The sequence below is a fragment of the Monodelphis domestica genome, chromosome 2 (assembly GCF_027887165.1).
Source record: "Monodelphis domestica isolate mMonDom1 chromosome 2, mMonDom1.pri, whole genome shotgun sequence".
NCBI classification, from domain to species: Eukaryota; Metazoa; Chordata; class Mammalia; order Didelphimorphia; family Didelphidae; genus Monodelphis; species Monodelphis domestica.
In genome coordinates, this window is record NC_077228.1 from 513,371,161 (window position 1) to 513,398,098 (window position 26,938).

General features: G+C 43.3%; 1 protein-coding gene across 1 annotated transcript in view; it reads left to right on the top strand.

Moving 5' to 3' along the window:
• Positions 1-26,938, top strand: part of SPECC1 (sperm antigen with calponin homology and coiled-coil domains 1) — a 316,173-nt gene that overhangs the window by 151,321 nt on the left and 137,914 nt on the right. The window contains 3 exon segments of the mRNA XM_056819663.1: positions 10,770-10,977; positions 19,205-19,278; positions 24,132-24,310. Of these exon segments, the coding sequence (XP_056675641.1) occupies positions 10,770-10,977; positions 19,205-19,278; positions 24,132-24,310 (461 nt within the window).

The window sequence follows — 26,938 nt, forward strand, 5'->3', positions numbered from 1 at the left end:
CCAAAGAAACACAAGGCAGTCCTGCCCTCGAGGAGCTCTTGTTCTACTGGGAGGAAGCGACTGACGCATGAGCAATCCAAAATAAAGACCAAGCACCTAAGAAAACTCAAAATATAAACGGAGTGTTTTTATGATTAGAGGAGTGCCAAGCATGGGACAGGGAATTGCTTAGAGCCTTGGGTAGGAAGTGAGCTGGAAATGCCAAGGGAGAGGGAAAGAAGAAAAAAAAAGGGACCAGCTAGGGGGCTTAGTGGATAGAAAGTCAGGCCTGGAGAGAGAAGATCCTGGGTTCAAATTTGGCCTCAAACACTTCCTAGCTGGGTGACCATGGGCAAGTCATTAAAAGCCCGATTGCAAAGGCTCTTGGTGCTCTTCTGCCTCAGAGCCCATACTGAATATCAATTCTAAGACAAAAGGCAAGGGTTAAAGAAAAGAGAGACAGGTGGGAAGGCATAGGGGACAGCCTGGGCAAAGACCTGGAGAGGGAATTCCATGGCTCATGAATAGGGAGTAGGTCAGTGTGTTTGGAGTGCCAGATGCTTAAATTAATAAGGGGAAATTAACTGGCACCCCATGGGAAGGACTTTTAAATGTCAGAGAAGTTTATAACATAATCTCACTGTTAAAGAATGTGATCAAAGGTTGAGGGCAGAAGATGTCTCCTCTCCTCCCCCCTGGGTGCCTAGACCTTCTTGCTCTTGGCCTGCCTGGGTCCTAGGATCCAAGTCCCACATTTTAAAATGTTGTTGACTTTTTTTAGTAGAGGGTAAAAGGGGCGGTTAAATTACTGACCTGAAAGTCTTTAAATGAAGAATAAATAGATTCAGGTTGAGTCACAAGTTAATATTCAAACAAGGGAACTCAATTCTATTCTAAACCGTGAACTTGACACACTATCATTTGGCACAGTGGTGGTATTATTATACTGTCAAAAGTGAGTTGGTGCCAGACAGAAAAATAAACTGTCATTCAAGGGGATGCCTGGGTCAGTGGGAAGAGCACTGACTCTGGGGTCAGGAAGATCTAGAGTTAAATCCAGCTTTAGACATTTAGGAGATATGTGATCCTCGGCAAGTCTTTGCACCCCAGCCTCAGTTTTCTCATGTGTAAAATGCCAGCAGCCTTAGCTACAAGCCTGACTGGGCAAGTCACGTCACCTGCCTCAGTTTCCTCATCTGTAAAATGCCAGCAGCCTTAGCTACAAGCCTGACTGGGCAAGTCACGTCACCTGCCTCAGTTTCCTCATCTGTAAAATGCCAACAGCCTTAGCTACAAGCTTGACTCTGGGCAAGTCACTGTACCCCTGCCTCAGTTTCCTCATCTATAAAATGAAGAAGTTGAGCTCAGTGACTTCTAAGGTCCTTTTCAGCTCTTGAAACTCTGATCTTATGAAATGATGTTGGGGAGACAGCCTAGGGTTGTGGATTTTTACCACTTAGCTCTGAATCTGGGGCAAATCACTTAGCCTGTGACTCACGACAAACCCACTGGGACTTATCTTGAAGTCCAAAGTCATTTGTGGGATTTAGACCCAGGTCCTTTGCACCACATGACAACAGACTGGAGGCTGCTAAGGAATTAGGAGCAAAAGAACTAGCCTTTAGGAAGAGACCATTGCCTCCTGGGGCCAGGGACCACCCTGACCACCCCTTCTCAGATCCCCAGCTGCCATTGCTAGAGCTAGTCTCCATTTCCTTCCCAGACCCCACCTTGGCAGATCATTAGAGAAGCAAGAGAAACTTGGGGTTACCGCCCTCCTCCCCCTAGTCTGGAGAACAAGCCACAGAAACTCCAAAGAGAAGAAAAGGCCCGGGGAAAGCTCTCCCGGGATGCTTTGTGTCTTTGCCATCCTCCCAGCACCAGAGAGTTAGCATTCATTCACTTCATCCCCTGAAAGGAAAAAAAGTCTCTCTTTAGAACTGAATAGAAGATTTGCCAAGTTTCTTTACAGCATCTTTGTTCTGTGGTTAGGGTGTGTGTGTGTGTGTGTGTGTGTGTGTGTGTGTGTGTGTGTGTGTGTGTGTGTGTGTGTGTGTGTGTGCAGAAGAAAAGGATCAAGATTTGGAATTGATGGGGGGGTCCCTTGTAATTTTTTAAGACGTTAGACTGAGTTTTATTATTGTTGCACCATCTTTTCTATGCAAAGCTAACATGACAGAACTGTGTTGTTCAGTTGTATCCAACTCTTTGTGACCCCATTTGGGGTTTTGGGGCAGAGATACTGGAGTAGTTTGCCATTTTTTCTCCAGCTTATTTTACAGATGAGGAAACTAAGGCAAATAGGGTGAAGTGACTGGCCCAAGGTCAAACAGCTATTGTCTAAGGCCAGATTGGAACTCAGGAATATGTCTGGCTGCAGTTCAAAGCTATTTCTACTGCCCCATTATGGCCACGAAATCATTAAATATTAGACGCTTTTAAAATCTGATTCTGCAAAAGGGTCCATCGTCTTCACCAGATTGTTTGCCGAAGGGGTCCAGGACACTAGAAAAGGGAAAAACCTCTTTCCTAGAGGCTAATATTCGAGTTGATCCAGGCTATCAAGCTCTAAGCAGGGACCCTCTCTAGCGATTTTGATCCCTCGGTGTTGGGAGAGCATCATCGCTCAGCTCTAGCTGCTGCTGGAGTGGGGACAAACTACTCCAGTATCTCTACCAAAAATACCCCCAAATGGGGTCACAACAAGTTGGACACAGCTGAGCTGCATGGGAAAAAGAAGGATGAGGAGGAAAAGAACAGGGCCCTCAGGCAGCCCAGGAATCAAGATTTAGGGGATCCAGCTGTGTTTGCTGTTGAAGTGGGTGCCTGGAGCACAGTGAGCGGGGAGGCCCCAGAGTGCCTTAAACCCTGTTGGCAGGGAGGCTTTGGAGGCTTCAGATGACAAATGAAGCCCATCCCTGACTTTTAGTGGATGGAGGTTTACCTCATGTAAGTAAGCTGCAAGACTGCTTTAAGCTCCTCCTGGCTGGCTTCATCAGGACCACATATTCTCATGGCATCTATTCCATGCACACACTCTTCCACCTGTAAGGACAGAAGACATTTAATCAGCCCCAAGCCCCTAAATCTTAACCTTTGCCAATCTCACATTTAAAAAATATTTTTATTGATCTCTTTTGTTTGGAAATCATGAATATTCTCTATGGTTTTTTTTTCTCCTCATGAGGAGAATCCTAGGGAGGGAGGGAGAGAGAGAGAGATTGAGAGAGAGAGAGAGAGAGAGAGAGAGAGAGAGAGAGAGAGAGAGAGAGAGAGAGAGAGAGAGAGAGAGAGAGACAGAGAGAGAGACAGAGAGAGAGAGAGAGAGAGAGGAAAGAAAGAAGGAAGGGAGAGACAGAGAGAAAGAGAGAGAGAAAGAGAGAGAGAAAGAGAGAGAGAGGAAAGAAAGAAGGAAGGGAGAGACAGAGAGAGAGGAAAGAGGGGAGAGAAAAAGATGAGAGGAGAGAGAGAGAAGAAGGAAGAGAGAGAGAGAGAATATATTCCATACCCATAGTCTCTACATCTGCAAAAGAGTGGAGAGCAGGGCATTTTCCTTGGGGCTAGATTTGACCTTTATCATTTAGGAGGGCTCACTTTTAATGGTTCAACTGTTACATGTGTGTTGATCTTCTGCTTTTGCTCACTTCACTCTGAATCTCTTCATAAAAGTCTTCTCATTCTTCTCTATGTTCTTCACATAAGGCAATGATCTCCCCTTATGCTCCCAGTTTGTTGGGCCGTGTCAGTAGAATGATAAATACTCATAACCAGCAATAACAGTAAATGCTTTGATTAAAGCACATGAAGCTCTTTTATCCTCTAGAAATATTAGAGAGTAATAACTCCAAAGCAACAGGTCTGGTCTGTCTAGAAAGATGAGAAGAATGAACTTATACTAATGATGATGATGATGATGATGATAATAATAATAATAATGTAGCAATGAAGCACTTTTTCACACAAAAGCCCTCTGAGATAAGACATTAAAAATATCATTGTTTCCAATTGACAGATAAAGAAACTGAGGCATGGAGAAACATGAGGTAGGAGGAGTGAAGAGCTTTGGATGGGTAGACAGCAAAGTATAGAATAAAGAGTATTGATTACAAAGTCAAAGGACCTAATTTCAAATCCCACCTCTAATGCTTCCTTCCTGTGTGACCTTGGGCAAGTCACTTAACACTCCTGGGTCTCAGTTTCCTCATCTTTGAAATGAAGATGTTGGACTAGATATGACTGCCAAGGATGCTCTCATCTGAATCCAGCCAGAATCTCTCAGGAGAGCAGGGCCGACATCTTGAAATGTTTTTAGCAATTATTCATCAGCCATTGCTTCATACCTTGACCTCTCCACCATTTTGAAAGTTTAACAAATCTCCAGTCAAGCAGATGCAATCTCCTTTTCAAGTAATGATTACCTTTCACTGTTAAAGGAATGGCAGTACCTTCCCATGAGCACGTATCCCCACAAGGGCTGGGAGACAGATCTGGAGGGAAAATCATTCAGTGAATGAAACTGACTTTTTCCCATAATCCAACAAACCAGAGAAGATCCTATTCTGTAAAACTTACTCTAGTCCTTGGATCTAGCCCTAGTAGAATCATTAATCATTGAGTTCATTAAGGGCAGGTACTAATTATTATTTGTGTCCTTGGGGCCCCTCAAAATTCCTGGTGTATATTGTTAAGTCTTTAAGTGGAGATATAGGAGTGGTTTTCCATTTCCCTCTCCAGCTCATTTGAGCTCATTTGACAAATGATGAAATTGAGGCAGACAAGGTGAAATGACTTGCCCAGAGCCACCCATATAGTAAATGTCTGAGGCCAGATTTGAACTCATGAAGTTGAGTCTTCCTGGTTCCAAGTTCAGTGCTCTTTCCACTGTACCATATGTCTGGTGCATAGTAAGAACTTAACTAAAGGAGTTTGGTTCTGAAGAAGAGTTGAAAAAATACAAGTTTCCTCTTTTCTTTAAAGAGGTGAGGGACTGGGCATGGGACACCAACATGGACTTATTTTCTGTGTTTAATACTTTTGGTATATAAATCTGGTTCCCCTGTGCCTTAGTTTCTCCATCTATAAAATGAGGAGTTTGGACTAGATGACTTCTGAGGACCCTCACACCCAAGATATAGCACTAACTTTTACTCAAACTAATTTCTCTCCTCCCCCCTTTCTTTGTTCCATATAAGAGATAGATGTCTAGGGAAGAGAGAAGAGAGGAATATAATTAGAAATAAAAGTATGATTAATATATATATATATATATTCACACACACTGCATACATATCTGTACATTAATAAATATGTTTAAAGTGGTGCTTAGATTTAGAGTTTCAAGTGGCCAGAGTCTTACCCCTTCACTTTATGGAAGGGGAAACTGAGGCAGTGGAGATATAAAATTTCCCCTTAGCTTTAGCTATATCCCACAGATTTTGGTATAGTGTCTTATTGTCATTATCTTTAATGAAATTATTATTTCTATGATTTGTTCTTTGACCTTCTTATTCTTTAGGTTTAGGTTACTCAATTTCTAGTTAATTTTTAATCTAGCATAATAAAGTAGAAAGATGATTAGCTCTGGGGCCAAATTCTACCTTTGATATTTTGTGGTGTGGCCATGGGCAAATCAATTCTCCCTAGATTTCAATTTCCTCATCTCTAAAATGAGTCCATTGGACTCAGTGGCCTCTGAGGTCCATTTGAGTTCTGGATCCCATACTCAAGGGTCCTGCTGTCCAGAGAGAGACACTGGGTTACCTTGGGACACGCAGCTAGTCAGTGACAGAGGTAGGATTATGACCAGCAATGCCAGTCCTCCATTGCTCTTCTCACTGGTTCACACTGTGTCAACATTCTGTCTTTGTTGTTGTGTCCAAATCTTTGTGACCCCATCTAGATACTAGAGTGAGTTGCCATTTCCTCCTCCAGCTCATTTAACAGATAGCCTTTTCTGTTGTCTGCTCTATTGGGGGATTTTTAATGCAATGGTTTCTTAGAGCTTTCGGGAAAGCTTCACCCATCCAGTTGTTTTAAGAAGCTTTTTCCTTTCTCTGTGATCTGCCTCCCTCCTCTCCCATCTCTTTGTCAGCTCTTCATTCATTTATCCACAAGGACAGTGCGGATGAAACTGGCCAACTTGGCCAATTTTGGGAAATAGGAATTTTAAAACTATAGCCACTCCTCATAGCATTGGCAGCCTTGGCCCACCTGGAGCCCAGCCAAGGAGGAAGCGAATGAAATGAAGGTCCCTGAGCAGCCAGAGGGGAAGTCACAAAACCCTTCATCAATCCTCTGCCCAGAGGAGAGCCCCACGGTCTCTCCCTCAGAGCCATTTGCTCCTACTCTACACACAAAATTAGTAATCTCCCAGAAGAGCAGATGGAGCAAGAAGGACCTGGAAGCCAAGGTCCTGGGTCCGAGAACCCCAGTGTGAACTCTTACAATTTACCTTTCCAAGCTTTTATTTCCTTCTTTCAAATGAGAGTATTCGATCGGATATAGTAGAAAGGATTCGAGACGTGAAGGCAGAGGTCCAGAGTTTAAATTCTGTCTCTTCACTCCTTTTTTTCTTTTTAATATTTTAAAATTAATTTTTCATTTAATTTAAAATTAAATATTTTTAAATATTCAATTCTGAATTTAAACACCATCCAAAAATGAGCACCTCCATAGACAGAGTAGAAGAGCACTTAGAAGATACTTAATGTTTGTTGATGACTGGCAGAATTCCTAAACTGCAAGAATTCCTAAAGCTCAGAGGTTTGGGTCCTTTTTTCCATCTGGATCTATTTCAAGATCTTAGCATAATCTCAGGGTCATAGGAGTGTGGAGTAAGAGCCTACTATGTGCTGGGCAACTGGATCCTCTAGTCCCGTCCAGTCTCCTGCCTTATCATGGATATCCTTTGTGAACCATTTTTTTTTAAACCTTTACATTCTGACTTGGAGTCAATACCAAGGCAGAAGAGCGATAAGGGCTAGGCAATGGGGGTCAAGTGACTTGCCCAGGGTCACACAGCTGGGAAGTATCTGAGTCCAGATTTGAACCTAGGACCTCCCATCTCTAGGCCTGGCTCTCAATCCACTGAGCCACCCAGCTGCCCTCTGTGAGCCATTTTTAATTCTATCATTTCTGGAATAAAGATCCTTCTCCTTGCCTGAGAAATCGGAATCAAAATGATTTTGGAGACGTTCTGTCTGCTGTAACTAGTTACTCTCCACAATGTAGGTGCTATGATGAGTCCCATTTTATAGATGAGGAAACTGAGGCTGAGTGGTTAAGTGACTCACCCTGGGTGACACAGCAATTAAGGACTTGAGAGGGGATTTGAACTTGGGTCTTCCTGACTCCCAAGTCTGGCAAAGCTCTGTCCTGAGCCTGTAGAATAAAAGGGCTTTTGTGCCATAGTCACAAGAACGCTGACTTTGTTGGCAGAAAACCTGGATTTGCATTCCCAGCTATGCAGTCACTCCTACGTGATTCTGAGCAAGTCTTCTCTCAGCCTCAGTTCCCTCCTCTGTAAAATGAAGGGATTGGCCAAAAGGCCCCTCCAGCTCTCAATCCTGCAGGCTCAGGCACATGGGAGCCCCCTAGTGGAAGACTCGGGCTCCAACAGTGGACAGCGAGACCCCACTGTCCAGCCCAGAAGGGACGATGGATAAAGCAGCAGATGAACAACCTGGAGATCTGACTGGGGAAGGGATGCTCCGAGGGGACCTTCGCCTTTTTTTTCCCTGAAAGAGAGGAAGTGCCCCATTCATTAAGTGGCCAGCTAACAATTAGAAGGCCAGCCATACTCCCAGCTTCCCCCTGTGCCCCTTAATTTAGTCTTTAAGGTGATAGAGAAGCATTAGGGTTTCTTGAGCAAGGAAGGTAAAGTGAATAAATATTCAAATATGTGCAAAATAGTTAAATATGAGGTATTTTGGAAGGGGGAACCCTAGCAGAATTAAGAAAGGCTTCATGACAAAGGTGACATTTGATCAATGTCTTGCATGAGAGACAAAGGCATGGAGGTGGGAGATGATCGATCTGGCGGAAACCTTGGAGCATGAAAGACAGAAGATTCTTTTTTCTGCAGCAAATGCCTGTTTCTATGTTTTGTGGCATCTAAAATCCAGATGAGGACCAGGATTAGAGGCTGGAGATTTGTTGGGTTGAAAACTTCAACTAGTACTAAACAACATAAAATCAAGATCTATAGAAATCTGGCCTCAGGCACTTCCTAACTGTATGATCCTGGGCAAGTCACTTAACCATATTGCCTAGCCCTTCTGCTCTTCTGTCTTAGACTTGGTACTAAGACAGACGGTCAGAGTTTTTTAAGGAAGAGGAGTAGGGAAGGGATGGTCACTGCCTTGAGGGCAGAGACCACTTAGTTTTCAGGGCATTCTAAAGGATATGGTGGGCGGCTAGATTATTAATGTGGCGTTCTATGCACTTGTTTATTTTTAATAGTTTAATATCTATATTTCAATATAACTGATTTCCTTTTTATTCCCACATGTTTTATTTGATGAAATGAAACAAGTTTATTTAAAATCTTAGAATTATCATAAAGGACCTAGCAGAGAAGTAACGGACCTTAACAAGGTCCCAGGATTTGTTAGAGACCAGGCTTGGTCCCTGACTCCAGCCACCATACACATCCAGTCTCCCTACCCCCCCAAATTAACCCTTGCCTTCCCTTCCCTTCCTCCTCCTCAGCCTACTGTCTTTCAGCACCCAGCTCTTATCAATTTAGTCGGCTCTTTTTGCTTCATTTTCTCGTGATCCTCAGCATCTTCACTCCCTACAATCATCTGGCTTTTTACCGCCACTGGCTTAAGATTGCGTTCTTGTCCCTTTCTGGGTCTCCGTCTCCATCTTCTGCAGCACCAGATGCTGGTAATGTTCTCTTCCTTCTGGAACTGTTCTTCCCTTGAAGCTCTCCTACCTCTCTGATCGCTTCTCTGCCTCCTTTGGGGCATTTATTTGAAAGCAATTTATTTAGCACCTACTGTATATAAATAAACAGGGCTGAACTCTTGGAGATGAAGTATAGAGAGAGACGGAGCCTCTGAGTGCTTTTATTCTGATGGGGATGTTTAGGGACGAGGTGACCAGGGAAGGCACTTCTGCTCGGAGCATCTCAGGTGTAGAGTTGATCCCTAAGGCAGCCAGCTGGCATGCCCTTGCTAGACAGCGGATTACTGAACTATGGGAAGGGGAGGAGATTGGGCTGGGGGTCTTACGTCTGGGGATGAGTGGACTGGTCTACACTCAGTCAGCTGGGGTGGGTACTAAGGCGGAAACTCAAGAAGAGTGGATTGACTTTTCCAGGAAATTGGGGACATGGATTCCAGAGGTCCAGGGGAGGTCCAGATGTCCAGTGAAGGGCGATAGTCCAGAGAAAGGTCTGACAGTGGCAATATGGCTTGGGTGGGGACTCATCACATCCACTGTAATATGGTAGCTAATTTGTATATTTACTGCCCTTCCTGAAGTGTAAATTCCTCGAAGGCAAGAACTAACTCTCATATCTCTTGTATCCCCATAGAAAAGCAGAATGGTATTGTAAGAAAGGAACTTACTTGATGCCATAGGCCCTGGGTTCAAATTCTGACTCCAATATCTTGTCTCTTTGGTGATCTTGGACAAGTCTTTTTACCATTATGGGTCACAGTTTCCCCATTTGTAAAACGAAGGAGTTGAACCCATTGATCCCTGAGGTCTCTTCCATGTTCTCTTGGTGCCTTACTCTTGAGGCTTTATTTGGTGAAGGATGGAGGGAAGGAATAGTATAGAAACTTAGCCTGGCATCACACATTAAACAATTAGGTGGCATTTACTAAGCCTCTGCTATGTGCCAGGCACTATCATAGGCCATGGGCATACAAAACCAAAAAAGAATCAGACCATAGAATCCTAGAGTTGGGAAGAGCCCCAGAAGCTGCCTGCTCCAACCCATGACAGAAGTTAGAATATCTCAGTAGTCAGTGAATTAACAAGCATTTATTAAGCACCCACTGTATGCCAGGCACTGTGCTAAAGCTCCAGAGAGCCAAAGAAATACAAAAAATAATCTCTGATCTCAAGGAGCCTGTGTCCTAAATGGAAAGATAATATGTAAACACACATATATATTCATACAAATGTATAATATATAAATGTATATTTTATTTTTTTATTTTATTTAGTCACCTTAGAATATTTTTCCATGGTTATATGATTCATGTTCTTTCCCTTCCTCCTCCCCCCACCCCCCACAGCTAACACGGAATTCCACTAGGTTTTACATGTGTCATTGGCCAAAACCCATTTCCCTATTATTGATATTTGCACTAGGGTGATTGTTTAGAGTCTACATCCCCAAACATACCCCCATCCACCCACGTGATCAAGCAGTTGCTTTTCTTTGGTGTTTCTACTCCCGTGGTTTTTCCTCTGAAATATATATATATATATATATATATATATATATATATATATATATATATATTAGAATAAATGAAAGTAATACGAAAAAGAAAGGCAAAAGATAATCTCATCTCAAGCTTGCATTCTGAATGGCAAGACCATATATAAATATGTATATTCGTGCATACATATAATATATAAATATATATTCACGTACCAAATAGACAAAAGTAATATGAAATCCTCGACTTGATGAGAAACTCACTACCTCCCATAAGCCAGTCCCTTCAAAAATCAAGACCATCACTTTCTAGTTGGTGTCTTTGTTGGAGGATTATCTGAGAACTTTTTGCCTTTGAGATTAATAAGAGGCTTCCTTTTTATTCTAGGTGGAGAAGGAATGTGGTTACCTAAAAGAAATATGTGACCAACAGACAGAACAGCTGAATCAGACCAGCCTGCAGTTTCAAGAGAAAACCTCAGAGAGTGACGCCGAGATCAAGGACATGAAGGAGACCATCTTTGAGCTCGAAGACCAGGTGGAGCAGCACCGAGCAGTTAAATTGCACAATAACCAGCTAATAAGTGAACTTGAAAGTAAGTGACACCAAAGAGCCCCACTACAAAGGGAAGAGTGGACAGGAGCCTACGCTGAAATTGTTAGCAACAGGAGAGTATGGAAGAGATGAAATATTTTCAGCTTGAAATTCTGTTACTTTTTCCAAGTCATTGTAACTTCTTTACAAGAATCACTCACACTGATAACGACAAGCCCATTGCTGCCGTCGTCATGCTTTTGGGTTTGTACCCACCCTTCTCTCCCTTCTTGAGGTTAGGCAATGCCAGTGTTTGTGTCTGTTAGTCAGTCAAAAAGCATTTATTAGTCACTTACTCTGTGCTAGGCACTAGAGACAGAAAAAAAAGGGCAAAAGAGAGGGTCCCTGACTTCAAAGAGCTCACAGGCTAAGGAGGGAAACAGTATGCAGAAATTTTATACATACAAGATGGATACACAGTAGATGGAAAGTAACTTCAGAATCTGGCACTTATTAAGCACCAACTCTTTGACAGGCACTGCGCTAGGCAGAGGACATCCAAAGGCAAAAAAGCACCTGCCCTCAAGGAGTTTATATTCTAATTGGGGGAAACAACATGTAAATAAATAGGTTATGTACAAGACATATATGGACATCAGATTCCTAATCTGTAAATGAGGTGGTGAGACCAGCTGGTCACCAAGACACCAGGTAAGTCTAGGATCCTATGGGACCTTGAGCTTCAAGGAAGTTCACCTCCCTAGGTGACTCAGTTGTCTTTTCTGTAAAATGAGGAGGTTGGATTCAGTGACCTTCCAGCTCTAAAGTTATAATCTTCTGAACTTAATCTCATTACGTGACTGATAATAGGAACTGAGTATACCATTTGGTTCCTAGAGGAAGAACAATTTAAGGAACTATCCCATGGGCAATAGGAGAGGTCTCACTACTAAATGACCTGAACAATTAGATTTCCCAGAACATCAACCACCGGGTAGGCAAGGCATTATGACCAAGGCAACAGTACCATGCCCCTGAAACCTCAGGTACCCTGGTGGTCAAAGAGGAAGCCAGTGATTTATCTTGATTAGGGAAAGAGATAAGAAAGGAGACTGGAATATAATAATAGTTTGCATTTAGTTAGTTCTTTAAATATTAAGTATTCATTATATAGGTTTGAAAAGCACTTTACAAATATTTATTTGATCTTTACAATAGTCCTGAGAAGGAAATATTATGATCCCCATTTTACAAAAGGGATTTATCCAAGGTCACACAGCTAATAGGTATTTGAAGTTGGATTTGAACTCAAATCTTCCTGTCTCCTAGACGCATTCCACCTTGTTCTAAATAAGTCCTCCAGTTTGACGTGTTTGAGGTGGAAAAACTCATATACAGAAGCATTGAATGCCCTTTAGGGAATCTACTTGTTAATTTTGATTAATCTAAGTTCTGTCCTCTTTGGTAAAAAAAAAAATCAGATCTAGGGGTTCCCAAGTCTACTAGGAATCTACTCATTAATTCTAATTCTTGCCTCAATCCCTAAAATGACTATTACATATAAGCTACATTTTACCCTTAATTTCCTTACCTGCAAATTAGGATAATATCCAACAATTCCCCAAATTATTGGGAATCCACTTATTAATTTTGGTTTTGCCCTTGGAAACTAAAACACCTCTTATTTCCTCAGTTTTCTTATCAATAAAATTGGGAGAAAGCCCAACAATTCCCGAGTTTCCTGATTGTACTGAATGCTTCTAGTTGCCTAAAAAAATATCACCACCATTTGAAGACTGACTCCGTAGCTATCATGGTGTCAGCATTAATGGTGCCCATTAATGGTGTAATTAATGTCAACTCAAATAGAAATGGATCCCTCCAGGCCTCATATTGACTTAGAAAACCATATATTAATATTATTTATATTCTATTGTATTTGTGTTTATTTTGTTAAATATTTCCCGATTACTTCTGAATCTGATTTGGGCTTCGTGTTTGACATATGGGATCTTAGCCCTTATCACGGGTGCTCTGAAGCAGAGATGCCCAAGTTGCTTCAACAGGACTTGATGATGGTACGGAACATCCAAAAGCTTTTGGTTCACTTCCAAACTGTAGCTCTGTGTCCAACAAGCCTGAGAAAAGAATGAGGCCGTGTATCAGCCTGTACCGGGGATGGCCAGCACATGCTCAAAGACATTGATGGGCAGTGTGAAGAGCTGAGACCTGGTACAGAATTTAGGTTGCATTGCCCAACAAGGTTACGAGTAGAAAAATGCAGTGGGAAGGCGGATCTGGCTTTGTGGAGCTGAGAAGATGGGACCCAGGAGTCACTGTGGCATCAATCCCCAGAGAGAATTCAAAGCAGTGGTTGACTTCGAGTGAGCATCCAGCTGTCTTGTTTGTGGGATGAAACATGCCGGACTTAGAGCCAAAAATGGGAGGTCACTAAAATAATAATAATAATGATAATGATGATGATTCTTAGCATATATTACAATACATATAATAATATAACAATCAATAATTATCCTCATCGTTATTGTAGCTAACAGTTAATATCACATTTTAAGGTTTGTAAAGCATTTGATCTTCTCAATAGCTTTAGGAGGCAGATGTTATTGTTGCCTCCACTTTACAGATGAGGTCACTGAGGCAGCAGACAGAAATTAATTGATTTGCCCAGGGCCACCTAAATTTGAACTAAGGTCTTCCTGAGTCCAGATCTCAGTACCTTATCTGCTATGGCAATTGACTGCCTAACAACAAATAATAACAATAATAACTATAACTGTTATGGTCTCTAGAAAGATAGAATCCTAGATCTAGAGCTAGAAAAGACCTTTGTGTGTCAGTAAAAGGATCTCTCATTTGCAAATGGAGGTTCAGGGTGGCTAAATCAGAGGCAGAATTTGAACCTAGATCTTCTGACTCCAGAGCCAAGGAGGGTTCCTTTTACTGACAGGTATTGTGGCCCAGAGAAGCTTCAAAGAATCTCATACTTGGAAGCCAGGTGGTACAGTGGGAAGACTCATCTTCATGAGTTCAAATTTGGTTTCAGGCATTTGCTAGCTATGTGGTCCCAGGCAAGTCACTAAACCATATTTGCTTCAACTTTTCATCTGTAAAATGAGCTGGAGAAGGAAATGGCAAATGGCAAACCACTCTAGTATCTTTGTCAAGAGAACCCTGAATGGGGCCATGAAGAGTCAGACAGAAATCAGGAAGATTCATCTTCATGAGTTCAAATCCAGCCATAGAGACTTGCGAACTGTGTGATCCTAGGGAAGTCACTTTAACCCTGTTTGCTTCAGTTGCTTCATTTGTAAAATGAGCTGGAGAAGGAGAAGTGGCAAACCAGTCCAGTATCTCTGCCGAGAAGACCCCAAATGGAGTCATAAAGAGTCAAGACTGTACCTGACCGAACAACAAAAGACTTGGAAGGAGCCTTGGAGGATCCCTAGACCAATCCCTTGAGAAGAAGCATGAATCCCCTCTACATCCTCCCAGATAAATGGGCAAGCAGCCCATAATGATGGAGAACTTATTTCTTCAGTGACGGAGAGCTCAAAACCAGAGACACCTCAGTTTATGAGTAGGAGATGTTGTGTATTATTTCAAATACAAATCAAACCTCTTGAAATTAAAAAAAAAAACACTTTAAAGCAAGGATAACTCAATTGGGAAGTAGGGGATGGAAAGCAAGGAGTGTGGCAAGGGCCAGTAAATTAGGTCAGGTGATCTGCAACAGTTCTCTGAGGAACCAGCCACTGGGTCATTCATTTTTGAAGTCAGCTTGATGATTCGGGTTGGGTCAGGGCTGTGGATTTTGTAAGGAGGGGCTGATTCTGGCAAAGGCACATCTGATCTCTTCCCCATCTGTGGTGTCACAGGTGAGGAGATGCTCAAGACTGGCTTAGGAAGTCCAGCATGAAGGATTCCAAGGCCCCGAGGAGGGCACACAGCTAGGACAGAAACCATAGAGTCTATGGAAAGAGAGTTTTTTGTGTTTTTTTTTTAATATTCCCCATGACAGGTTGTGTCTGGCCTGAGAAACTCTAGTCGGGCAGAGATAGTGATGTACAAACAGGCAGGCAATTAGGGCAATGTTAAAAAAACCTGACAAACTCTACCTGGGCCCAGAGGCCCTCTACACCTGTAGGTCCATGAAACAGCGGCTGGATGTGACTTCAGTGGTAGAGAACTCCCTCTCCTAATGCAGATGACTACTTACTTTGGGACCTAAACCTTACAGAATTACCTGGAGCGTTGAGGGGTTCAGTGACTTATGCAGGGTCACCGAGCAAGTATGTCAGAGGTAGGACTTTTAAACATAGGCCTTCCTGGCTCTGAAATCAGTTCTGGATCTTTGGCTACAGCTGCCTCTCAATTTCCCCAAATCGATGAGTTGCCACCATTTGAACATGATTCCTAAGCTAAAATTCTTGAATTGATTACATAGGGCTAGAAAAGGTTAGAAAAAAACATTCTGAGGGTCAAGTTCAGCAAATTTTAGGGGGAAAGGTCTTTGGCACCCTATTCTCATCCATCTCCCCCTTTTACTATTCATTTGTCCCAATGGCTATGAAGGTGGCTGAAGCAGTCACTATGGAGTGCTTGGAGCCTGGCCAGACTTTAAAGACACCATTGCCAGTGATCCAGACCTTTTTCTTGTCACCATACCTGGAGAAGAGAGAGTGAGACCAGTGACCTGGGTAGTTCTGCCTCACTTAAATCCAATTCAGAAGAAAGTCAAGACATCATCTTCAAAACTGCTCATCTTTGGGCAGGGGTCCACAAAGGATCCTTTAAAGTTACTTAAACCTGAGCTCCAGAAGCAGGCTTCCATCCTTGGCACCCACTGGGATCCCAACATCAATCACCATCCCCCTTGGAAATAGGGATGCCTGTACCATTTATCCCTAGAGGAACACCATCGTATTGGGCACAAATTCTTCTAGACTTACCATTCATATCCTTCACTGTCAAGAGGCTCAATAGACGGAACTGTGATCCATCTTTCCATCAAGGGATAAAAAAGAAAGTTCCATCACCTTTGGGGGTTCCATCACTAATATTATTTCTCTTTAAAGGGTCCCTTATCATTGATTCCAAATTCATATGTGCCATTCAGAGCCATCCATCTCCTGAGGACTCAGAAAACAAATAGTCAGTAGCCCTGGACAGTTAATTTCGTCTTGCTGGGCTGCTTATTCATCTGCCCAGTCCCTGTATCAATAATTCCTGACACCATTTTGTTCTCATTTAGGAAGCCTGCTGGAATAAACATGTTCCTCTCAGCAGATGGGGCCAAGACCATAATTTCATAGAGGTGGTGTTGGAAGGGACCTTAGAGGTCATGAAATGAAATCCAATTCTTGTCTTCTTTAGCCAATTTGACAGATGAGGAAACTGAGGCAAACAGGGTGAAGTGACTTGCCCAGAGTTGTACAGCTAGTAATTGTCCAAGGTTGGATATGAAGCCAGGATTTCCTTGACTTTATGCCTGGTGCTCCATCCACTGCACGACCTAGCTGCCCATATAAATAGCAACTATAAATCAGCTGTTATTTTTATTGTTTCCTGTCAAAAGGGAAAGCTTTATAATGCTCCATCCCCTCAATCTCCATAGAAAATTCTCCCCCGGCCCATATCCTAGAGACACCTAGATAAGAAGAGTGATTATAATAACTAGTAAGGGGGAGATTGATAGAGTCTGAAATTCAGAGAGGATCACCTTCAAAGAGGAGGCCAGGGAATTAATGCTCAAACTGAGAAAACATCCCCATCTCCCTGGTATCTGGGTTCCAGGGTCTCCCATGAGAAGATGCAATTGGCCTGCCATAGGTGGAAGCCAGAATCTCAGCGTGGGTCTGAATGGCGATGTTCTTCTCCCTTAAGGAGCCACCCACAATAGACCCCGCTCTTCTCCTGGGGAAAGTGCCATAGAACGTAGCGGATGTTAAAATGCTGTTTTCCAAGTCAATATATGGCCCCATTGCTATTTGGGTTTGGCACTACTGTTGTAGGGGACCTCCTGGCCATGGGGCGGGCTCTCAATCCACCGAGCCACCTAGATTCCCCCTGGCAAACCCAGCTTAAAGAGAAGGCATCTATCCTGAGATACCTAGCAGCCAAGGAAAGAGGCAAGCAAGGCTAACCAAGGGCAGGGACGGCCCGGGATACATACACCCAAGGGAGCAGGGACAAGGATCCTGGGGTGGCCCTGGTCGATGGACCTCCTATGTAACTTGGACTATCCAGGAACTGCCATGCTTCCATTGGTACGTGCGTGGCTCAGCGTATGGAAGGAGCGGGGTGTAGATGGCATCGGGAGTTCTCAGGAACGAAGGAATGATTGTTTTCCCATCTCTGATGTCACAAGAAGGTTGATGCTGGGGATTGGCCATTGAGCACCCCATTCTGTAAGAGGGGAGCTAGAAGGATCCAGTGTGGAACGTTCTAGTAAAGAACCACAGTGTGTGGATCCATGGGAGGTCTTGATAAGAGGCAAACTATAGCAACCAAACCTTATGGATGCGCCCTCCCCCCCCCCCCCCAGAGCTGACTACTCCAAGGCAGCTCTGTGCAAAGAAGTGAGAATCAATCGATCAGCAAACATTTATTGGGCATTTACTATACACTGCGCTAGGCACCAGAGGTACAAAGACAAAAGCGAGAGCCTCTATCCTCCAGAAGCTTACATTCTACCAGGAAAGATGACTTGTTCACATACCACTATCTCCAAAATAATATTTGGGGGGGACCAGATATGTAATTTCACTGGTGTCAAGCAGAGGTTTCAAACACCGGACTAGGCTTCGTGTAGCTTACAGCACAATCAAATGCAGCCTCAAATAGTAAAATGTAATGAAGAAATAGTTCACAAAAAGATTCAAATATAATAGAGCATAGAGAATGTTAGTATGCTGTTTTCTAAGTCAATATATGGCCCCATTGCTATTTGAGTTTGGCACTACTATTGTAGAGGATTCCCTGCTAGTTATCAGCTCACATCAGCACCCACCAGACTTAGAACTTTTAGGGTGCTTCCTGGAATACCAAGAAGGTCACACGGAGCCAGTGTGTGTCCAGAGATGGGACAGTTCTTCTTAATACCATCTGACCCTTCTATTCTCCCCATCCCTTAGGGACATGTCATCTTCTTCCCCTCCATCAAAAAAAGCCAAACCAAAAACTAATTTTGTACAGTGGTAAGAATTTGAGTTGACATCATTAGGCATTTGGAGTGACTTAAGGTCTGTTCGTCTCATGGGACAGTTAGGTAGGTAGCCCAATGGATAGAGTGCCAGGCCTTGGGTCAGGAGGACTTCCGTTCAAATTTGGGCTCAGACACTTCCCAATTGTAGGACCTTAGACAAGTCATGACCTCAAGTTTCTAGATTTGTCACTCTTTGGAACTGATACTTAATATTGATTCTAAGTCAGAGAGTAAAGGGAGTTGGGAGAGAGAGACACAGACACAGACAGACAGAAAGAGGAAGGAAGGATGAATGGATGGATGTCATGGTGCTTCTTTGCAGCCTGCTGGGTCTTCTCACCTCTCTCATAGCTCTGTCTTCTCTAGGTAATGTGATGAAGCTTGAGGAACTAGAGACAGAGACAGACAGACAGAGACAGACAGACAGAGACAAAGAGAGACGAAGGAAGGAAGGAAGGAAGGAAGGAAGGAAGGAAGGAAGGAAGGAAGGAAGGAAGGAAGGAAGGAAGGAAGGAAGGAAGATAGGAAGGAAGGAAGAATGTCATGATGCTTCTTTGCAACTTCTCACCTCTCTCATAGCTCTGTCTTCTCTAGGTAATGTGATGAAGCTTGAGGAACTGGAGACAGAGACAGACAGACAGAGACAGACAGACAGAGACAAAGAGAGATGAAGGAAGGAAGGAAGGAAAGGAAGGAAAGGAAGGAAGGAAGGAAGGAAGGAAGGAAGGAAGGAAGGAAGGAAGGAAGGAAGGAAGGAAGGAAGGAAGGAAGGAAGGAAGGAAGGAAGGAAGGAAGGAAGGAAGGAAGGAAGGAAGGAAGGAAGAAAGATAGGAAGGAAGATAGGAAGGAAGATAGGAAGGATGTCATGATGCTTCTTTGCAACTTCTCACCTCTCTCATAGCTCTGTCTTCTCTAGGTAATGTGATGAAGCTTGAGGAACAGGAGACAGAGACAGAGAGAGAGAGACCCAGAGCGAGAAGGAAGGAAGGGTGGGTGGATGGATTTCATGATGCTTCTTTGCAGCCTGCTGGGTCTTCTCACCTAACAACTCTGTCTTCTCTAGGCAATGTGATGAAGCTCGAGGAACAGAAGCTGGACCTGGAGCGGCAGCTGAAGACCCTAACAAAGCAGATAAAGGTCAGGAGGACTGCAAACATGGGACATGCATCCCTTATCTGCCCTGTGGAATGTGTGCTAGGCTGTGGGATATATGCACTAGGTTTACCTTGAGCCATCCTAAGTGTTGGATTCAAGAGTATCTTTAAATTGCTTCTTTCCTCTCTTTAGCTTTCCCTTTCTCTTAGTAGAGAGACAATAGTGGATGATGATAGCTAGGTAGCTCGGAGTTCAAGTCCTGCCTCTGATGCTTAACTACTTGTATGACTCTGGACAAGTCACTGAAATTTCTATGCAGCTCTCTTAATTCATGTGTGTGTGTCCTGCATGCCTTGGACAGATAGTCTGGTGAAATCTATGGATCCTTTCAATGTATTAAATAAAAAAATACATGGTCTATAAAGGAAGCTAATTATATTGAAATACTATACAACTATTGAAATATTTTTAAAAATTCATTGGCTGGGGGCAGCTAGGTAGCACAGTGGGTAAGCACCAGGCCTGGGGTTGGGGCCACCTGGGTTCCTTTTTTGAGAACTGAGACCCCGACTTCCTGACTGAGGAATCTCCATGGCTAGGGTAGGGTACAGGAAGGCGACCCGGCATGCTTCTCTCAGGATGCAGAACTGAAATGTGCTCTTGGGTTGTGTGGTTTCTGGGGTTTTGCTAGGAGAAGAGGAGGAAGGTTATGTTTCTATGGTAGGATAGGAATTCCCATCCTCCTCGTAGTTGGGGCAAAGAGGGCCAAGATTAGGTGCCATCTCCATGTAAATGTCAGTCTCACCTTGAGTATAATAAAATATGTAGTAATATAAATATAATGACATAAATAATATAACAACAAACAGAACTTAGTCCCTTTCCCCCAAGACAAACTGGCATGATACAGAGAAAGTATGGCTTAGGAGTGAACAGGACCAGGTTCAAGGCCACCCTCTGATGCTTCCTCCCTGGGTGACTGCAAACAACTTCCTCATCTGTATAAGGAGGGAGAAGGATTCTACTCAGTGATCTCCAAGGTTCCTTCCAGCTCTAGGTCAGTCATCCTTTAACCTCTCTGGACCTCGGTTTCCTCATCTGTAAAATGAGATCACTGAGGTCCCTTCCTGCCCTACATCCAGGATGCTATTCCCCATAAAGGTACCATCTTCCAATTCCACCAATGGGCTTAGGGCTATCTTTGCCACTTCCTTTCCCTCCTACAGTCAGTTCTCAGATTCCTGTGGACTATGACTCAGACTGATCTCCCCCTTTCCCTTCTCCATCCCACTGTCCTAGACCATTCCTTCATTCCCCCTTGCCTGGATCCCTCCATTCACTCCATCCCTACAATCTGTCCTTCCTACCAGATCAGTCCTCCCATATAGATGGTAGAAGCAGCTGGACCAAGATGGCCTTAGAGCCAAGAAGACCTGGGTTGCTCCTGACACAAGCCCTGCTTGGCTGTGTGATCCTGGGCAAGTCATAATTTCTCAGGGTCCTAGGAAACTCTCTGAGCCTGAAAGTTGAAGGAAAGATGCCCATCCTCCTTGGCACAGGAGCTTTCTCTTCCCCAGAGTTCTCGCCATCCATGAAATCCCAGATCCATGGTCCTCCCGAGCCCTACTTCTAGATGGGCACTGCCAGTCTTCTTATTAGAACCCATCCATGATTCCCTGATGTCTAGTGACTAAAAACCCAAGCTTGTCCTGGCATTCAAGATCCTCCCTTTGCAGTCTTCTCATTACCCCCCTCTATTTCCCAACCAGCTGGATTGCCCTTTTATTTTATATCTCAGCACATTTCTTCCTCCGGACCTTTGCTTAGGCCAGTCCCTGGCTCTAGCAGGCCATCCTTTCCGTCCCCTCCTGTTGAAATTCAACCCATTCTTCAAGGACCTTCTGCCTTTTTCATGAAGCCTTCCCTGATTCCCCCAGGCTCAGCCCAAGTCACAAATCACCTTTCTTTCCTCTAGCCTGATTTCTCCATCAAGCTGCAAGCACTTGTTAAGTGCCTACTTGTGCCCATATTTATGCTCAAATGAGGAGCAAAAATGAAGCAGGTCCTCCTCTTGGGGACAATTTATGTGGGACAAATAGGTGGCTCAATGGATTGAGAGCCAAACCTAGAGGTCCTGGGTTCAAATTTGGCCTCAGACACTTCCTAGATGGGTGACTGACCCTGAGCAAGTCACTTACCCCCCATTGCCTATCCCTTACCACTTTTTTGCCTCAGAAACAATTATATAAAATACTGATTCTAAGATGGAGGGTAAAAGTTTAAAAAGAAAAAAGAATCTATGAAATAATCAAAAGATAATGAGGTATTTGGGAGCAGTATTTTCCAGCCCTCTCGTGCCTTGCTGGGCTCTCTGTATCCATGACCTCCTCTTTTTACAGGTGAAGAAACTGAGGCCCAGAGAGATTAAATCAGTCCACCAACAAGTTGTTGTTCAGGCTTGACAGACTCTCTGTGACCCCATGTGGGGTTTTCTAGGCAGAGATCCTGAAATGGTTGGCCATGTCCTTCTCCAGCTCATTTTACAGATAAGGAAACTGAGGCAGTCAAGGTTAAGTGACTCATCTAGCAGTCACACAGCTTGTAAGCATCTAAGGGCCATTTTGAACTTGGGTCTTCCTGACTCCTGACCCAGCACTCTGTGCACTATGGCGCCACCTGGCTGCCCTTAAATCAACAACTACTACCCATTGAATTTCTTGCTTAAGATCATTCAGGTTATAAATGTCCGTGGTAAGATTGGAACCCATGTCCTTTGACTCTAGAGTCATTGATTCTCTCTACCTCACTGTCTTACTTATCATCTCCCCTACACTCTGAGGCTTTGTAGGCAGTAGACACTTAATAATTGCTCAAAAAGAACCTAAATAGCTCAAGTGAGGCTGCTTGGAAAGCTCTCTCCGGCAGGCTGGGCTGGGAGCTGGGTGCCTCCACACTTGGCTTTTACCAGTTTCTGCATCTGGAAGAGAAGGGGCTCCGCAGGCATGACAGCTTAACGCTGAGGAGGGGTCCTAGGAGTCGCTTCCCATCGCTTGGCCCAGGCTTAATTTCTTTTTCCAGTCCATTTCCTTTGAGGGTGGGGGTTTGTTTTTTAAAGTGTCTGTTGATGTGTTCTGGTTTCATGGCCCCCTTCTCATCACGTTCCCCTCCCCCCTTGCCCCCCCCCCCGTGCCCCCCTCCCCCGGCCCAGCAAACCATCTCTTGGAGCAAAGAATATTAAAAGGAAAAAACCGAGGCTAACAGCCTATGCCAGGTCCCTCGCTGCTTCCAAAAACAAAAAAAATAGGCAAAGGCAGAGATACATTTTCTATCTCTTCTCTAGGACCAAGAGTAACTGTAATTATAGAGCATCGCCCATTATAATTACATTGTAATTACATAACTGGGAAGGCATTTCTCAGAAATGGAAGCCAAAGGCATGACAGTTCTAGAGGCTTACTTGGCCAAGTCTTTGGGAATTTGTTTAATTCCTACACGAGAAGTCTCTGTTGGAAGGACGTTTAATTGGAATTAAAGTTCCAGGCGACTCTTTGAAACCAAAAAAAGACCTGTAAGGGTCAGGCTCAGTTTCTAGAGCTCCCCAAATGAAGACCTCTTAAAATGGGCTTTTCCATTAAAAGTGCAAAGGAAGACTAGAAAAGAAATTCCTTGTTTATACATATTTGGTGTAGTTGATAAATAACTAGCCTTGGAGCCAGAAGAAAACTGAGACTAGAGATGGGAAGTCCTGGGTTCAAATGTGGCCTCAGATACTTCCTAGCTGGGTGACCCTGGGCAAGTCACTTAACTCCAGTTTCCTAGCCCTTACTGTTCTTCTGCCTTGGAATCAATATACAGTAAGGTAAAGGGTTTTTTAAAAAGAGACTCCTTGAAGAGAGGGCTCAAGAAATAGTCCAAGTAATTTTTAGGAAGAAAAGAGACTATTTACTGTTTTGGTCCAAAGGTTTTTTCACAGTATTGGCAAGTAACAAGATTATTATTTTTTTTAAACCCTTACCTTCCATCTTGGAGTCAATACTGTGTATTGGCTCCAAGGCAGAAGAGTGGTAAGGGCTAGGCAATGGGGGTCAAGTGACTTGCCCAGGGTCACACAGCTGGGAAGTGTCTGAGGCCAGATTTGAACCTAGGACCTCCCGTCTCTAGGGCTAGCTCTCAATCCACTGAGCTACCCAGCTGCCCCCAACAAGATTATTATATAAGGTGACAGGTTGATCATAGGAAGGAGCCCCAAAAGTCAGCTCTCCCAGTCAGAGGAGATTCTGAATTTAAGTGATCTTGCCTAAGGTCACACAAGCCATAAGATCACAGGTTCAGAGTTGGCCATCTAGATGAGCCCTCTCCTGTTACCAAGGGGGGAAACTGAGGTCCCAGGAATTAAGTAAATCAGGCACAAGGTTTTGAATTTAGGGCTTCCAACTTCAAATCCAGGTTGGGTAATCTTTATGGCAACATCAGGATTTGAACCCTGAGATTCTGACTCCAGGTCCAGTACTCTTTTCCGCTCTGGTGCCAACGTGTAATCTTCCTGTAACTGGGAGGTAATGAGCTGCCCTCCCTGCCTCTGAAGCCAGAACATTTCTACTCCTGAGTGACCTGAGGCACGTAATTTCTGCCGCTTTAGGTTCCTGAGATATAAAATAAAGCTTGTGGACTGGATGCCCTTTGAGGTCTCTTCTGGCTCTGGAACCATGAAGTCACTTCATATCTAGGGCTCAGTTTCCTTCCCTGTCAAAGGAGGGGTTTGGCCTCTGACATCCCCTTCTGACTCTAGATTGATGATCCTCTGGTCTAACAGGATAGGTGTGATCCAGAACCTCCAGTGGCTTTCCCACCGAGCAGGTCCCCGACTCTCCATCTCTCTCCTCTGCCACCTGTAGGAGGAGACAGAAGAATGGAGGCGATTCCAAGCTGACCTTCAGACTGCGGTGGTGGTGGCCAATGATATCAAGTGTGAGGCCCAACAGGAGCTCCGTACGGTCAAGCGGAAGTTACTAGAAGAAGAAGAGAAGAATGCCAAACTCCAGAAAGAATTGGGGGCCGTTCAGGGCAACAGCAGGTTGGTCCGTGTCCAGGGCTCTGACTCCGTGAGCACTAACACGCATGCAGCCAAGGCTTCATGGCCAGCCTCGCAGACGTGCATGTGGCTTGAGAGGTTGTATGTTGCTCTATGTGTAACATGATTTCTGTCTCTTTCTGGGGATCCCTGCACCGGCCTCCCGGGACCTAGATCAGGAGTGTTCTGGGGATCCCTTGCCCGGCCAAGGGAATCACAGCAGCCTCTGGTCAGGACGCTGCTTATGATGGAGGATAGGCATAATCCTCATAGTCTTCCTTCCATCTTGGTACTTCCCATTATCCTAGAGAGAGGATGCTTTTAGGAAGCAGGAGTGCCATTTTCTGGCAGGGAAAGTGTGATGATTCTCAGGCAGAGCATTTGTCTGATGGAAAGGGTTGATCCTTCCTCCGTCAGGTCAGGCTCAGTTTCTAGAGCTCCCCAAATAAATTCATAGAAGGCCTCTAAAAATGGCCTATTCCATGAAAGGTGCAAAGGAAGGCCGTGAAAGCAATTCATCATCCATAAATATTTGGCGTAGTTGACAAATGGCTAGCCTCAGAGCCCGGAGAGAGCTGAGGTCACTTCCCACCTCTGGCTATGTGATCTTTTCACCCTGAAGGCCTCTCTTAAGACTAAATTCAGAAAAGGTACCAGTTTGCATTAGTGCAGGGTGTTCCTCACCAGGAGACCGTTTGAGCGAAGAAATCCTTATTTAGAAATCAAGGAAATGATGACTTAGGGAGCGACCTTAGCCAGGGCTTGACCTGGTTCCCCCTCATGTCTTTGAGCAGGAGAAACTCAGCCTACTCCATCCCATAAAACTCTTCCACGTACTTGAGAATGAGGCAGCTTTAAATGGTTCCGGAGAGGAGATGAACATTGATGCTTGTGTTACAAAATAAAGCTTTTAAACATTATTTTGCACTTACCATGGGACTAATAAAATCTCAAAAGTTTTTCTCCTTATGGTCAGGAATAAATGTTCGTACTGTGGGCTACTTGATTTCAGGAAATTCTTTGGAGTCGTTCTCTTTCGAGGTTTGATGTGTGGCAGTCATTTGAGCTGGAAAACAGGCTGCAGAATTTGGCCTCTCCCTCTCTTTGGTAGAGTCAAAAGGCTGGTTCACCAGGGAACTCATTTGGGAGACAATCATAGAACAGTGAGAATCAGACAAACGGCAGATCCTACTTATGACCTGGAGCCTCGATTTCCTTTTCTGACAAACGAGCAGATTTTGGACTAAATGGTGTCCGAGGTCCTTCCCTGCCATCTTCTGATTTCAGATGCCCATTTTTGTGACTAATGGAGGCTTTAGAGAATGGAATCACAGCCCTCAAAGGTCTGCGAGAGTTCTAACTTAATTAGTCCCTCATTGTCCCTGTTTCCCACCTCCAGGCTTGAGTATTTTGATTCTGGAGAAGGATAAAGATGAGATGAAGGAATGAAAAGTAGGATACTAGCCCCACGCTTATTGAGCATCTATTATGGGCCATACATCAGGGGATACAAAGGTAAAAACCCCTGCCTGCAAGGATCTTCCACTCTTTTGGAATATCTATTTCCACTTTCAGAATTTCAGTCATTCATTAAGCATTAGCTTCCATCCCCTGCGAGGAAAGTCAAGGGAGAAAGAGCAGATTTTATCCCTCTGACAAACGAGGAATGCTGTTAATTATGGACCCTCTATTTGTTGGCTTTTATATGTCCACCTCTCTGTTTATTTGTCTGTCTGTCTTGCTTCCCCACTCTGTTTTTAAACTAGAACTCAAAGGCCTAATTTCTAATGCCCAATAATTCTTCATCAGTCTTAGCTGTATGACCCTGGGCAAGTCACTTAATCTCAGTTGACTAGCCCTTACTAGCCTTCTGCCTTGGGTCTGAAACGTAGTATTAATTCCAAGTCAGAAAGTAAGGATTTAAAAAAACAACAACTCAACAAGCAATTATGAATCACCTACTATGTGTTGGGCATAGGTGCTGGAGAAATGAAGCAGTCTGCCCTCAAGGAGCATAAACTCTTATCTGAGAGGGAGACAGACAATATGTGTAAATATATACATATGCATACATAATGCTGCGTAATACATGTATAATACATGTGTTTATATTTTTATTTATATATTTATAACATGTGTATTTATATATTATTTTTATTTTTATTCCTATATAATATACATAAAATATGTTTATATTATTTATATTTTTATTTATATAGAATATATATAACACATGTATTTACATATCATTTACATTTTATTTGTATAACACACAATACATGCACTTATATTATTTATATTTATATAGAATACACATATAACACATGTATTTATATTTTATTTTTATTTTATTCCTATATAATATACATAAAATACATGTTTATATTACTTATATTTTTATTTATATAGAATATACATGCAGCATGTATTTATATATTATTTACATTTTTATTTGTATGATACATATAATACATGCATTTATGTTTTTTATATTTATATGGAATACACATGTATTTATATTTAATTTTAATTTTGTTCCTATATAATATCTATAAAATACATGTTTATATTATTTATATTTTTACATCGAGAATACACATATAACACATGCATTTATATATTATTTTTATT